Here is a 13,322-nt window from a genome sequence, read left to right as displayed (position 1 = left end):
AAGACGCCAACTAATTAACTCCATGCACCAGGATAATCCGCATCTTTCCATGTTGGACAATTATATGCATCTGTGTGAACAAACACCCTGAACTCATTGAAACAATGAATTTACTTATCAGTGTTAAATGTGGAGAGTTAGTTTTCATTGGGCAGAATCTTGTGGAAGTGATGGGGTCTCAGCCATTGGCTGGAGAGCCAGCAACAGCCTTTCATTGCCTTTGCGAGGGAAGGCCTGCCACGTCATGCCTCAATCAGACATTTTACAAGCCAACAGCAAGGGCAGGGTGGTGGCCCTCAGCGGGACCACCCCTTCCTAATGCCAGACCCCTTGATCAGGCTCAGAGAGCCTTTGAACAAGGGACCCCACCAATGGAAGGTATTCCACAGGTCTTCCCACCACAAACTTAATTGATGTGGAGACGGAAGGCAATGGGGTCTCCACCCACCACCCTGCTTTATTAAATTCTCCACCTTCCAACTCACCACAGGGCAAGATTCTGCCCTAGTTTTTACCTATAAGTTCTAATTGAATGATGTTTATATTTTTCATTTGGTTGCTGTTGAGTTTTGTGGCTTTGTTCCATATACCGTGTCATATTTTTCAAAGCTTAACAGATTAAAAAGCAATAAAAACAGGAAATACCGGATAAACTTAGCAGGACAGGCAGCATCTGTGGAGAGAGAAAGAGAGTTAACATTTTGAGTCTGTATGATCCTTCCACAGAGCTGAAGAGGGATAGAAATGTAATGAATTATATAGTTGGAGCAGGGGTGGGGCTGAATGGAAAGTCGGTGATAGATTGGAGCCAAGGAGAGATTGACAAGGATGTCATGGACATTAAGACAAATGGACTGTTAATGGTGCCATTAGAGACTGAAGAGTGTTAATAGTGGCAAATGTGGGTTAACAGAATGTTTTAATAGGAGAGTCAAATGCATACTTGTTGCTTTGATCCATCAGTCTACCTGGGTCTTGTTGCACTTTTATGCTTCAAAAGCAGCCATTACAGGCAGATGGCAATATCTGTGTGGAATAATTCCAGCTTTGATGTCATGACGTTTCATTTAAGTGAAAGAAGAATATTCCCATAATTCACTACTTCTCATTTGTCCCGTCGCTAGCTCTCTGGCTGTCTCTTTAATTATCGACACAGGAATGGGATATAGACACTGCAGCTGGCACCAAGTGTACAAACATCAGTTTTAAACCATTTTTAGGTTTTTGTGATCGTTTAAAAGAATTCTCTCCTGAATCAATAATGAAACTGGATTATGTGCGGGCTAGGTTGATTGGCCATTCTAAATTGCCCCTTAGTGTCCCGGGATGCATAGGTTAGAGGGGTTAGTGGGTAAATATGTAGGGATATGGGGATAGGGCCTGGGTGGGATTGTGGTTGGTGCAGACTCGATGGGCCGAATGGCCTCTTTCTGCACCGTAGGATTCTATGATTACACAGCACCTGACATTTAATCTAACATCTACAGGGACCCATAGTGACAATTAACAAATTAATGCTAGTTAGAAAATAAACCTCAACGTTGTACCTTTGCTACTGTACCAAGCTTAGCTCAGTGTATTCATTTGGTTGATGGGATGAAAATGCAGTTGCCATTGTGACCAGTGCTATGGGCAGATGCACTGTAAACAAATCCTGTGTCATCATTGCATTATGTCTGTCTCACTAAATGTATGGGAATGAAAAATCTATTCATATGGTAGGGGCAAGTACCGTCTCATTCCTTATGCAGGTGCTAAAAATATTTATTTTTCATTTTCTCCGACTTGCTAGTGATTTCAATAAGAAGTCTCACAACATAAGGTTAAAGTCCAACACGTTTATTTGGAATCACGAGCTTTCGGAGTGCTGCTCCTTCATCAGATTCATCACCTGATGAAGGAGCAGCACTCTGAAAGCTTGTGATTCCAAATAAACCTGTTGGACTTTAACCTGGTGTTGTGAGACTTCTTACAGTGTCCACCCCAGTCCAACGCCGGCATCTCCACATCATGGCTACCACTGCTAGTGATTTACCACCAATACTTAAAAGTTATTTTCCAAAGCCTGAGCATGCAAGTACTTTGGGCTGCACTTTGGCAAACTCTCAAAACATAAGGAACTAGAAGTGCTGCTAGCTTGAAAATATGAAACATTATAAAGGACTTTTTGGCATCAGATGAGTTAGAATTTACATTTTGATGAGCTTATGACTTCAGTGAACTGAAGATATCATTAGGGTTTTAATCAAACTTGTGCAAAGTGATCCTCTTGCATCCGAAACTGGCAGTTATATCATTATATAGTTCCAATGTATGTTCTTTACATGAGCGTTTACAATTTCTCCATAGAGAACAGTAGGAATCATTCCCCATAATTCCTTTGGAAAGTGTTGGAGATGGATCCTCTTAAGGGGTGAGCTCTGGTTGGATCATGTGACCTATTCATCCAATAGGACTGGAGCACGCATGGTCTAAAAGAGAGTGCAGGTTTTTGTCCTCAGTTTTTGCACTTGGAAGTTGAGAAAGTAAGGCCAGTATTGCAACACTCTGTATATAGTTCACACTCTATATCGTTCTTGTTTGTAAATAAATGGCTCATAGTCGATTATTAACTGGTGATCATCTGAAGTCTCCATTACTACAGAAAGTTAACTCTCGAAACCTTTTTTGCATGAGATGCTGAAATTGGCAATTCTAAATGGCAATTAACTTGTAGCACAGAACACAGGTTCTAAAATACTGCAAAACAGTGCATCACAGCAGATATATTTTTGTAAGATATGAATCCAGTCATATTTGCACATCTATGTATTATTTCTCTAACCCTGTTTTGCTTGCTTTCTGCATTCTTATTGAACAGTGGGAGATTATTTTTTGTTGGCCTTGCATTTTAGATTAATTTGTATTCAGGAAAGACTGTGTCCACAATAAACAATCTTCTTTCTCCTATTTAAACTAGATCAATTCAGTTTGGTTTGTGGAGGGATCCTATTAAGATAAAATGGCACAATTAGATTAATTTTCTAAGTCTCATTAAATGTTCATTAACAACGTCATTTACACAGATGTCCTGTAGTCAGACAGTCACCATTCTTTATTTAGAATTCATGGAGATTTAATAGTGTGGAAACAATAAACTGTTGCAATGAAATGCATATTTATTAAAAAAAATAATTACTGGTTACAGAGTAACAGTGAAGAACATGCATGGCTGGGAATATACTGCAGAAGATTTATTAATCTAAAAAATGATTGATTAAGATACGTTTTTATGGGCTTGGGAATAAATCTATTCCTAGAAATGATTCCAGCTAGGGGAAAAGAACACTCGGTGTGCGGAAGGCACCTTAGTTGAGGTTATTAATGTTCTGTGAATTTGAGAATGAGACATTTTCAGTGCCATGACTAATATTGATACAAAAATTGCTAAAGCAACATTTATGTTGGTTTTTGTAGATTTAAATAAAATGGACAGTTTAGTTTGTTGGTCAACTCATGTAAATTACTAAACTAGTTAGCCCAAACTAGTACAATATGCTCCCACTTTGGGCAAACAATTAAATTTTAAAAATACCCTATATTTAGGGTATACACTATATTTGCAATTTTGCACACTTAGCTTTGGAACTGGTAACTAAGTGTGTTTCCTGGTGTGCCTTATCACTTGCTGCATTATGATAGAGAAGCTCAGACAAGTAGTATTGCTACTAATAATAATTGTAATACTACTCAAAATTGCACTTTGAAAAATGTGGTGCAAGAATCGTTAGAGCATTTGTTGAAATTGAATGAAGCTAACGTTTGGCAAAATTCTGCACAAAAGAATGACCGAGTGCAACAGTCAGCAACTTTTCCAGAACTGGAAATGTTTTCATTTTCATAGCTGGCTAATAAACATCCTATACCTTGGCTATATTTGCATAGAAGTGTCGATTATGCACACTGATATTTTATTTGATACACTGTAGTATAGAGTACCTGGGAAGCCTGGCATAAGGACAATGAGTTCTTGAAATTGTTTGGTTGCCAAGCTCCATGGATATAAAATAAACTTATATGGGTAATAGGAATAGGCAAGTGAAAAGGCATATTAAGATGATGCACATCTTTCAACAAGTTAATGATGCATAAATGCTACCCTGTTATAGAAATATGGGATATTACAGCAAAGGAACAGGACATTTGGCCCATCAAATATAATGGTAGATGAAGGAAAAGAATCTGAAATTATCTGGGAGAGGGGTAACTATTAATGGGGGCAGGCTGGGCCAAGTGGAATGTTTTCTTATAATTTGCATATATTAGTATGGCATTGTTATAAGCAACATATTCAGATTTATAAATGAGGTGTACTACTTTTGTCTAGAAATTAGATAATTCAATAAGCTATGCATAAACAGTGCATCTAAGGTCTAGTTTCAATCATTTTTCTGTTGATGTTTTTAGATATGTATATTGATGCGTCAGGTTAGACAGGCAACTCTTTCCAGTTTTCATTGTATTGCAATAAACGTCAGTATGTACAAGTTGGGAAGATCAGCAACAATACATATTTTACAGCACAATTTTGTTCAGTTTCTTCTACTGCATGTCACGCTTACTAATATAGTTGCTATGCACATAATCCAGTATGTAAACAGTTAGCAAAATGGCTAATGCTGTTTTTTTAAATCAAGATAGAACTGTAGTTTCAACATTGTTGCAGCCTTTATGATATTTGGGTTGTGCTGTATACTGATCCCCAGCTTTGGTGAAATGATGTTATGAGTAATTCTCAACAATTATATTAAACTGGAGAGCAAACAGAGAGCTGGGTTTCTTATGAGTTTTCTCACTGGGGACATTGTCTTTGTGGTGATATAATTTATTATTAGTAGGTTCTGGGAATAGGTTCCTTGACCAATGAAAAATAAAACCACTCCAAAGAACATTTGGAGAAAAGAACTTGGATCTAGACAGTGTATTGGGCTACCTCAAATTGCATTGCAGTCAAACAATTATATTTGAGTTGTAGTCACTGTTATAATGCAGGGAAATGCAGCCCTCAACTTACACAGAGCAAGTTCCCATAATCGGCGATGGTATAAATGACTAGGTTATTTGCTTTTGGTGGTGGTGGTTGAAGGGCGAATGTTGACCAGCGCACCAGGAGAAACATCCCTGCTCTTCCTCGAAATAATGCCGTGGCATTTTTTTACATTCGCTTTGGAGGTCACATTGAGCAGTCTGTATTATCAAGCTGGAAAATTTAAAAGAATACTAACTGAAAAAAATGTTGTGCACCACATGAGTGATTGAATGGAAAATAATGTAGAAGAAAAATGTTCAATATTCAGTTCTGTTAATCATTGTGTTAATCATTGGTGTAATTTATTGCAGGAGATGTTCGCTTACCTTTCTACTGAAGTAAAGAAGTTGTCTGAAGCATACGGTGAAAGGCTTCTGGAGACCTCGCACAACCCTGTATCTTTAGGTATATCTAATTTTGTTTCTTTTTCTAAAAAAAAGGTAATCATTTGTGCGTATTTCATCCAACTCTGTCAATTAAAAGTTTATTTTTAACATTTTTTAAAAAAAAGTGTAATTTAGGTTAAGCAAATTTAACATAACAGCCCAGGAAGCTAAATTCTGCATGACTTTAATTCAAATTAACAGATAATTTAAACTAAGAAGCTTTGATTTAAGAGGAATTAATCTTTGGGAAGCCAAGCTAGTCATATAGACAAATCACTTGGCAAAAATTGGAGAAAGTTACATTTTTTAATTATTATGCTAATTATAGTGTAAAAATATACAAAGTGTTATTTTATTGAGTCAGTGTTAAGCAATGAACTATTATTATTATTGAGGGAGTGACTAGCAGCATTTTAAGAAAAGCTTTTAGCACCAGAACAAAAGAAAAATATTTTGGATGCTGGGAATCTGAAATAACCCAGAAAATGCTGGTGAATATTGAGCAGATCAGGCAGCATCTTTGGAGAGAGGAAGAGAGCTAACATTTCGGGTCAATAATTTTTCAGCAGAATCTTCCCCCTCAGACAGTGCCTCGGGTTCAAGGATGACTTGCTTCCTTTCCATTCGATGGGCTCTGAAATGGCTGATAACTCGAATGTGCGATCTTCAGACGCTGCCACATGTTGGGCAGGTGGTGCTGGGAGGCTTGGACAGAAGGGCCGTTCGGAGGTTTATGCACTCCCTCCGATGCTTTGAATTTGCCACTGCATGTTCCCAATAGAGTTTCATGATGTGTTCAGTGCCTTCCTGAATGAGCTTGCTCCAGTTTATTTAGTCCCAAGCCAGGGTCTCCCATAAATTGTTGGGCATGTTTGACTTCTTCATGCTTTGAGGACATCCCAGCATTTCTGCTGTCCTTCTGGAAGCCTCCTGCCATGACTGACTTCAAAGTAGAGCAATTTATTGGGAGTCTGGTGTCAGGCATAAAACGGCATGAACCTTCAGAGCTGGTTTTGAGTGATTGGCACCTTGACACTAGGCAAGTTGGTTTGGGAGAGGACGTTGCTGTTAGACTGCCTTGCTTGTCACCAGATTTGGAGGATCTTATGAAGGCGCCAACGGTGGTACTTCTCCAGGGCTTTCAGGTGACTGCTGGAGGTTGTTCAAATCGCCAAAGCATATAGAAGCACAGGGATCACTGCAGCCTGGTAAACTATGACCTTAGTCTAAGGTTTGAGACCTAAGCAGAGCATTAGCACTGCTGCCTCACAGCACCAGTGACCCGGGTTTAATTCCAGCCTTGGGTCACGGTCTGTGTGGAGCTTGCACATTCTCCCATGTGTACGTGGGTTTCCTCCGAGTGCTCCAGTTTCCTCCCACACTCCAAAGGTGTGCGGCTCAGATTGATTGACCATGTTAGGGGGATTAGCACTGTAAATATGTGGGGTTACGGGGATAGGGACTGGGTGGGGTTGTTGTCAGTGCAGATGTGATTAACCGAATGGCCGCCTTCTGCACTGCAGGGATTTCATGATTCTAAGTCTGACCTGTTGGGTGTTTTTCAGCATTTCCTGTTTTTCTTTTAGCACTAGAGGTCACTATAACATAACAGTTAGTATTTTCTCACAGTTTACTTGCAGCCTTGATTATAAAAAGGAAGACTTCTTTTTACATAGCGCTTTTCTCGAATCAGGCTGACTAAAAATCTAGTCCCAGGAGTCTGGTTGAGGACATTCTTCATTCTGTCATTGACCTTCATTCATTTATTCATTGTGATTTTTATAAGATAATTGCAATCCAGTTGAAGGATTTGAGTAATAGTTGTGAATGTTGCTGGAACCCCAAGACTACATTTGTACCTTGAACGAATGAGGCATTATCAGTGATAAATATAAAATTAGTGAACTTGTTTTGAACCTGAGTGTTCTTGGTGTTATGATGCATGTAACCCAGTTATTCAAAATAAAGACACAAATTCCTGCTTCTGAAGGTGAAGTGGTGCTAACCTAAAGCAGGAAAATGCTATTACTGAGCTAAAGATATATTGCACCATGTGACTGGATCTGCAGGTTATTTTTAACAGTATGTTGCATGAAAATGTGTTTTTTGAACCCATTTCCTCCTTGGTCATTTTACTAACAGAGTGAGAGCACCACCACAGAGGCTCTTGCCTTTTTTTAAAGGAACACTTTCAGCCGTAGATTTCCCTGTTCTAAAAATTGATCACAAAACTTGTTGCAACATTTTGAAGAGTTGTGATGCCTCCAACCAAATAAAACATGCCCATATTTGATGAAGATGTTGCCTGCAAGTAGAAAACATTCTCAATTTTAGAACATTATCTAAGATGTGGTATGATTGGAATTAACATAATGAACCAAGTCTATTGCACTGTTCCCCACTCAAGATGCTGGCTAAAACTCTTTTCTTCAGTTTTAGTATGTAATTGGTATCCTATCACATCGTGCCAAATAACCTTGCATTTCAATCTATTACCAGGAGTATTGTCCGTGAAGTGGGCGATGCTGGTCTAATAGTCCTTTTCATAAAGACACTTGAGATGCTTTGCAGCTGCTAGTCCTTCATTGATTTTTATTATTTCAAGTATTCATATCTAGAAAATGATTTAATTTTTTTTTCCAAACACAGCAGTAATAAAGCAAAAGCTCCATCTATGCTGTTTTCACTTTGGATTGTGTAAACATTATCCCAAAGTAATTATAATTTTATGACATCAAGATACCGGTTTAATTGCCATATAAACATTCATTGTAGCATGATATTACAGTACATAGCTTTGGTATTTATAACTTAACCATGATTAGTTTTCTCAATTTAATTTAATGACTAATTTGATTAAGCCTCTTGGAATACTGAGTGGCATTTGTTATTCTTAACTGGTGTGTTAGCAATATGCCTACCAGCTTTAGAGTGGGAAGGTTATGAGAAGTACGTGCTGACAGCACTAAGACTGGAATTAAACACAGTCCCCCATGGCACATTTGGCAAGGGAGCGCTTAATCGTGTGGGAGTGTGGCAGAGTCGAGACCTGTCATCTTCCCACCTTTGCCCAGATTAAATTGCGATGGGATAGCTTGTGGACAGCCTTTCCTCACTGCCGCCAATTGAGGCCCTGAGGTGGGGGATTAATGCCTACTTAAGGACCTCATCCAGATGTCACTGGTATTCAGTTACTCACAGACTGGACGCTTGTTAGTCAGGAAGCCCGAAAAGCAAACCCTGTCAGGGTTGCTTACGGGTTTCTTTTGAGGGGGGAGGTCCCTCATTTCCTAAAGAGGATCCGGACATTGGGAAGGTGGGTGCTGCTAAAAGCCACTGCCCCCCCTGCTCATTCTTTCAAATCACCTCCCCTTCCTGTGAATTGGACCCTGTGAGCCTCATCCCACCATCACTCACCTGTAGTCTGGGTCCATTGGCAACCCTGGACTAGGGTGGGTGCATTATTGGCAGTAGCCACTACCTCCCTGGTATGGCTGCCGAGAAATGCGCCGCTCCCAACCTCTGGCAGCTCTCGGGCAGGATTTCGCCCCCCTTGATTCGTGAAGGCCCTACACTGCCCAGTTAAGTGCCTGATTGGCACACCCTTTGGGACGGTTCTTAAGCCAGCCTGAGAGACTGCTGTCACCTATATTAACTATTGCTCTAAGCTATCTGCAAGCTACACGCAGATATGGAGAAGATAGAACTCTGCACACACATGACAGACTAATTTAATGTTAGTTCAGAGGCGACTCCAAAGACATTTGCCTACAAAACAACATTCACTACACTTTACTACTTGAATCATTGTGCAAAGCACTTTCAATGAGAAAAACCACTATATAAACACAAATGTTACTGTAAAGGGGCTTTAAAATAAACAGACTTCATGCTGCTTGTAGTTATGGGCAGATGGTGTGAGATACCTTTTCAAAGTTTCAGGGTTGATGAAAGATCATGACCTGAAAGTTAACTCTGTACTTGTTTCCATAGATGCTGCCAGACCTGCTGTTTATTTCCAACATTTTCTGTCTTTGTTTTGTATCATACCTGGCTCTTCCCGACACAACACCCAATGAAGGTTCCTGGGCTGTTGTGTGAGGGTCCTTTTATGGACTGTTGTTTTGGTCTTCTAAGACCTGATATGAAGAGATGGCACATACTCCACTCATTTGGATCTGAAAATTGCAGCTGGGGTCATGGATCTTCGTGGAAGTAGTTTGCATATTTAAGCAGCTTCCCATCTAATTCAGATCTAAAAGCGACTCACCAATGTGTAGGTCCACTGAAAATTGCATCAGGCCCTTGGGCAACATTGAGGCAGCCAAAGTGCCTCTTCCACACCTATCTTCATTCACTTATTTTTCAGGGGAATAGACAACCAATAGTTCAAAAGCATTGGTGCACATATCATTGTTGGGTCACTGATTTTCATTTCTTTAACTTATTCAGAAGATTTCTTGATCTCTTTTCCACAGATCAGGAAACCTTAGTTAGGCTGCACTTGGAATATATTTGTTCAATTCTGGTCGCCACACTCCCAGAAGGATGTGGAGGCTTTGGAGAGGGTACAGAAAAGATTTATTAGGATGTTGCCTGGTATGGAGGGCATTAGCTATGAGGAGAGGTTGGAGAAACCTGGTTTGTTCTCACTGGAATGACGGAGGTTGAGGGGAGACCTGATAGATGTCTACAAGATTATGAGAGGCATGGACAGAGTGGATAGTCAGAAGCAATTACTAGTCAGAGTCAATTACTAGGGGGCACAGGTTTAAGGTGCGAGGGGCAAGGTTTAAAGGAGATGTACGAGGCAAGTTGTTTACACAGAGGGAGGTGGGTGCTTGGAACTCGTGGCCGGGGGAGGTAGTGTAAGCAGATACGATAGTGACTTTTAATAGGCGTCTTGACAAATACATGAATAGGATGGGAATAGAGGGATATGGTCCCTGGAAGGGTATGAGGTTTTAGTTCAGTTGGGCAGCATGGTTGGTGCAGGCTTGGAGAGCCGAAGGGCCTGTTCCTGTGCTGTAATTTTCTTTGTTGTTTGTTCAGGCACAGTGGCACAGCGGTTAGCACTGCTGCTTCACAGCGCTACGCGCCCGGGTTCGATTCCCAGCTTGGATAACTGTCTGTGTGGAGTCTGTATGTTCTCCCCATCTTTACGTGGGTTTCTTCCGGGTGCTCCGGTTTCCTCCCACAGTCTGAAAGATGTGCTGGTTAGGTGCATTGGCCATGCTAAATTCTCCCTCAGTGTACCTGAACAGGCACCGGAGTGTGGCAACTAGGGAATTTTCACAGTAACTTCATTGCAGTATTGATGTAAGCCTACTTGTGACACTAATAAATAAACTTTAATTCCTTGGCAATCAGGCTACTGTTTCTTGTGGCAATGTAGCCAGCAGGTCCATGGGAATTATGCTCTTCCTTATTTAGTATTTGATTTTGCAAGTTTTTTGGAGAAAGTTGCGTTACGTTCATTCCGTTCCTCCCAGAGTCTGTGATTGAATGTTTGATGTGTGCAGGATATAGTTTCACTCTCTATTCTTTTGTTGCCGTCTCCCTCATTGTAGCAATTTTATGTTTTGTATCGAAAGGCAAATTGTCTACTTTATGTGAAGCTCATACGATGCAACCACCTCATATTGTGCCTTGCTTTTCCTCTTATTTCAGCAATGTCCTTGAAAGGATTTCATGAGCATGATGATAAGACTGTCACTCAGCTTGGATCTATGCTTTTCACCAGACTGGTATCTGGAGCCAGGTGAGTTGCTAAGTAATTGGCACCCTTAATGCACTTATTGATTGACTTGTGCTTTGTTTTCCTTTTCATATGAGAATGATGAATATCAGTCGTGTATATGTGAGCTGCATACACTGAGACTTGCCATTTTAAAAACCCTCCTCTCCTTGCCTATACGCAGAAGGCTTTTTGAAAATTTATTCCACGGTGTTTCTTTTGTACTTTGCTATATCATTTAAATTTTGAATTGAATTACTTATGCTTTTGGAGTCAGTCTGCAGTGCAGTTTTTTTCAGGAAAGAACAGGAAATGTATGTAAATATTGCTTGATCCACATTGTTTCTTTCTCTTGTCTCAGAGTTGTCCCTGTCCACTCAGAACAAATTATAAATGGCTACATTTTCCAAGGATTTATGTCGCACACCAATCACTATCCGTGTCCTTATCTGAATGCTGCATCCGCTATTGGAATAAAAAAACAAGATGTGGATCTTTTTATTAAAAAACTGGACAAGTGTCTCAAGACCTTACTGAAAGAGAAAGGAGCTGAAATTGAAGCAGAAATGTCGGCAAAATCTGAAGATGCTGAGACAGCAGAATTGTCAGAAGGTGTCCGAAATAGACCAAATGTCGGGGCAGATGCGGTAAATCACGCTGTTTGACACCCCTTAAATTAGGCAAACCCGACTTGCTCAATTCAGAGGTAAACTTGCAGAAATGCACGACAGAAAAATGTTTTAAAAACTTCAATTATTCTCAATCTTTTAGTTTTAATTTTCTTTGGTAAGGATGATTGTTGATCATCCAGAAACTCTTAACAGGGAATGATGTTCTGACTCTGAGGAGCTAATGCTCAGATGATTATCAGAGAATGATGAAAGCAATAATTTGACCATCATCTACAATTCGGAATCAGTTGCAAATGGAGTACGTTAGTCTATAATATTTACTTCATATGCAGATAAAGTTTAGATTGGGTTTATTGGGAATAAAAAGTAAAATGTGACTTTGGACATTATTTTGAATTTGCTCTTGCACTGCGAGATTGTTTTCTAACTGTTCTGACCTGTCTTAAATATTTTTGATGGTGTGTATTCCATTTGACATTGCACTGTTTTCTTTGTAATTATAAGCTGTTACAATAAATGTATGTCAAAATAAAACTTGTAAATATGGATAACATTTGTACAGCGGTGAGTGGGAATTACCCATTTTTCTCTTTTTTTATGCTGAGGGTTGGATGTCATGCATTGCCTTATATCTGAGGATTTACTCAGTAGCCCAACATTAACTTAAGAAACGACTTCTTTTCTTTACACTAGGCAGCAGAGGCCTCTGCCCTTCAGATGTTTGTCAAATCAAATCCAGTACAGAGTACATGGAAAGAAAAATAGGTATCGTTTCACTTGAGACCCTTAACAGGCAATACTGGCACAGTTAACATCCACAGAGTAAATTATCATTCCCCAACTGGATTATGAACCAGAGACTTGAATCTATTTGGGGCTCAAATGCACACAGGCTAAGTTGCTGATTTTTAGCCGACAGATGTCTTTTATAGTTTAAAAATAAAGACTTAATATATATTTTTTAATTGCATTGCTGAAATCTAGTTAGTCTGAAAAGCTCTTTACTGTTAGGACAAGAAAAAAAAAACTGATGGAACCAGCAAAGCAAGTGGTGACTCTGTTATATTGTATAGATGTTCAAAACCCCAAACTAAAAAATAACTTATAAAGCACTTGTATGAGATTGTCGGAGAAAGGCCTCTGTTATAACTGAAGCTGTGCCAAGGCCCATCACTTCATTGCACTGGACCATTTGAAACATGTGTACGTATGAAGAATGTATACATTGTAATCTGAAAAGAGATAGCAAAGAAATCCAGAGTAAAATTAAAAGATGAAATAAGAACTTATCTGTTCGAAGTTTGATCATAGAAATCATAGAAGCCCTACAGTGCAGAAGGAGGCCATTCGGCCCATCGAGTCTGCACCGACCACAATCCCACCCAGGCCCTACCCCCACATATTTACCCTCTAATCCCGCTAACCTATGCATCTCAGGACTCTAAGGGGCAATTTTTAACCTGGCCAATCAACCTAACCCGCACATCTTTGGACTGTGG

The 13,322-nt window shown here is 39.7% G+C and overlaps 1 protein-coding gene across 2 annotated transcripts in view; it reads left to right on the top strand.

Moving 5' to 3' along the window:
- sepsecs (Sep (O-phosphoserine) tRNA:Sec (selenocysteine) tRNA synthase) overlaps positions 1 to 12,371 on the top strand; it is a 78,249-nt gene extending 65,878 nt beyond the window's left edge. For both annotated transcript variants that reach the window (XM_078215518.1, XM_078215526.1), the window contains exons 10-12: positions 5,380 to 5,473; positions 11,125 to 11,215; positions 11,553 to 12,371. In XM_078215518.1, coding sequence (XP_078071644.1) covers positions 5,380 to 5,473; positions 11,125 to 11,215; positions 11,553 to 11,856 — 489 coding nt within the window. In that variant the 3' untranslated portion in view covers positions 11,857 to 12,371. The remainder of the gene's footprint in view (positions 1 to 5,379; positions 5,474 to 11,124; positions 11,216 to 11,552) is intronic.
- Positions 12,372 to 13,322: the final 951 nt, after the last annotated feature.

The sequence above is a fragment of the Mustelus asterias genome, chromosome 1 (genome assembly GCF_964213995.1).
Source record: "Mustelus asterias chromosome 1, sMusAst1.hap1.1, whole genome shotgun sequence".
Classification (NCBI taxonomy): Eukaryota; Metazoa; Chordata; class Chondrichthyes; order Carcharhiniformes; family Triakidae; genus Mustelus; species Mustelus asterias.
The sequence above is the reverse complement of the archived record's forward strand: the minus strand, read 5'-3'. Positions and strand labels throughout refer to the sequence as shown.